Here is a 1,299-nt window from a genome sequence, read left to right as displayed (position 1 = left end):
AATGTTGCTAAGTTTTTTTTTCTCCAGTTAAATATAATTTGGCTTTTCATTACTTTATCCACCCTCTCTTTGACCCTTACAATTAAATAAAAAAATTTTGCTACTATAACTTTGACTTCTATATGTTTGTGCACCAAAAATAAACATTATTTTTTTTTGTTTTTGTTTTTTATTTAATTTTTTTTTATTTTAAGAACTTTTAAGATATGTATGTAAAAGTATAAAATATGCCTAGACCACTTAATTAAGCTATATACATATTATTTCTCATTTATATTATTTAATATAATTGTTATAATTTATTATATGATTATATGTTAATTAAAAAATATATATATTTAAAATGTTAGTAAAGTTTTTAGCAGCAAAACAAATATTCTTTAGCTTTTTATGACTTTTTCCACCCTCCGACTGACCCTTACAATTAAATTCATCATTTTTGCTACTGCACCTTTAAGACTTCTATGAAATATCTTGGCCATATCTTGGAAAATGTTTTTTTTTTTTGCAAGAGGCTGTAAGAGTGGACAAAGTGTAGATTATAACGCATTTAAAAGAAAGACTCGCATTCCAAGCCTTTCCGGTTCTTCCGTACCTGCTTTAAAAGCCACAATTATCCTGAGAGCACATCACTTCCATCTTCTTCTAAAAACCACCATCCCTCTATCGCCTCAGAAAACTCAAGAGCACATGCACACTTCCTCTGGCGGCATGGCAGTGTTACAGAGTGTGTTTTTCCGTGTGGCGTAGTGAGGAGAGAGAGAGGCATAGCTGTACTGAGCTCCTCTGGAGCGTGCCGGAACATTCCTCACAGATTTGGGCGTCAGCTTCTTTCTCTTAAATCCCTGGGAGTGCTGCGTTTCCATGGTGATCGGAACTTATATGAGCCATCTTTATTCATCACTGTGGCCCAGAGGGCTGGAGAAGAAGCACTGACGATAGAGAAAGATAAAGAGGAGGAAAAAGAGGAAGACAAAGATAATCTCCTGTTGGTTTGCGTCTGTCTGGGGTTGAACAGACACCTTTTTATATAAAAATCACAACAGTGAAAGCAAAGATCGTGTCAAGTGATGCAACAAAAAACATTTGTAGATTATAAAGCGTGTGTATATGTGTGCACACCAAAATGTAGGCTATTAATTACTCCCATTGATCCCCGCAGCATATGACACATGAAAAATACACAAGCTTCTCAATGGAGAGTGAGTTCTGTACTAGTTTCATAACCCATCGTGCCCACTGACTCTGAGCCCCTAATCTGTCTGTGTCCTGTCTCAAGTCTGCTGCTCTATTAATAGT

The 1,299-nt window shown here is 35.6% G+C and overlaps 1 protein-coding gene across 1 annotated transcript in view; it reads right to left on the bottom strand.

Moving 5' to 3' along the window:
* The window catches only part of LOC107712775 (E3 ubiquitin-protein ligase DTX3L-like), a 5,470-nt gene extending 4,604 nt beyond the window's left edge, over positions 1-866 (bottom strand). Inside the window, exon 1 of the mRNA XM_016518112.1 lies at positions 699-866. Coding sequence (XP_016373598.1) covers positions 699-866 — 168 coding nt within the window. The remainder of the gene's footprint in view (positions 1-698) is intronic.
* Positions 867-1,299: the final 433 nt, after the last annotated feature.

The sequence above is a fragment of the Sinocyclocheilus rhinocerous genome, unplaced genomic scaffold (assembly GCF_001515625.1).
Source record: "Sinocyclocheilus rhinocerous isolate Xijiao unplaced genomic scaffold, SAMN03320098_v1.1 scaffold1740, whole genome shotgun sequence".
NCBI classification, from domain to species: domain Eukaryota; kingdom Metazoa; phylum Chordata; class Actinopteri; order Cypriniformes; family Cyprinidae; genus Sinocyclocheilus; species Sinocyclocheilus rhinocerous.
Note: the sequence above shows the minus strand (reverse complement) of the source record. Positions and strands in the feature narration are given on the sequence as shown.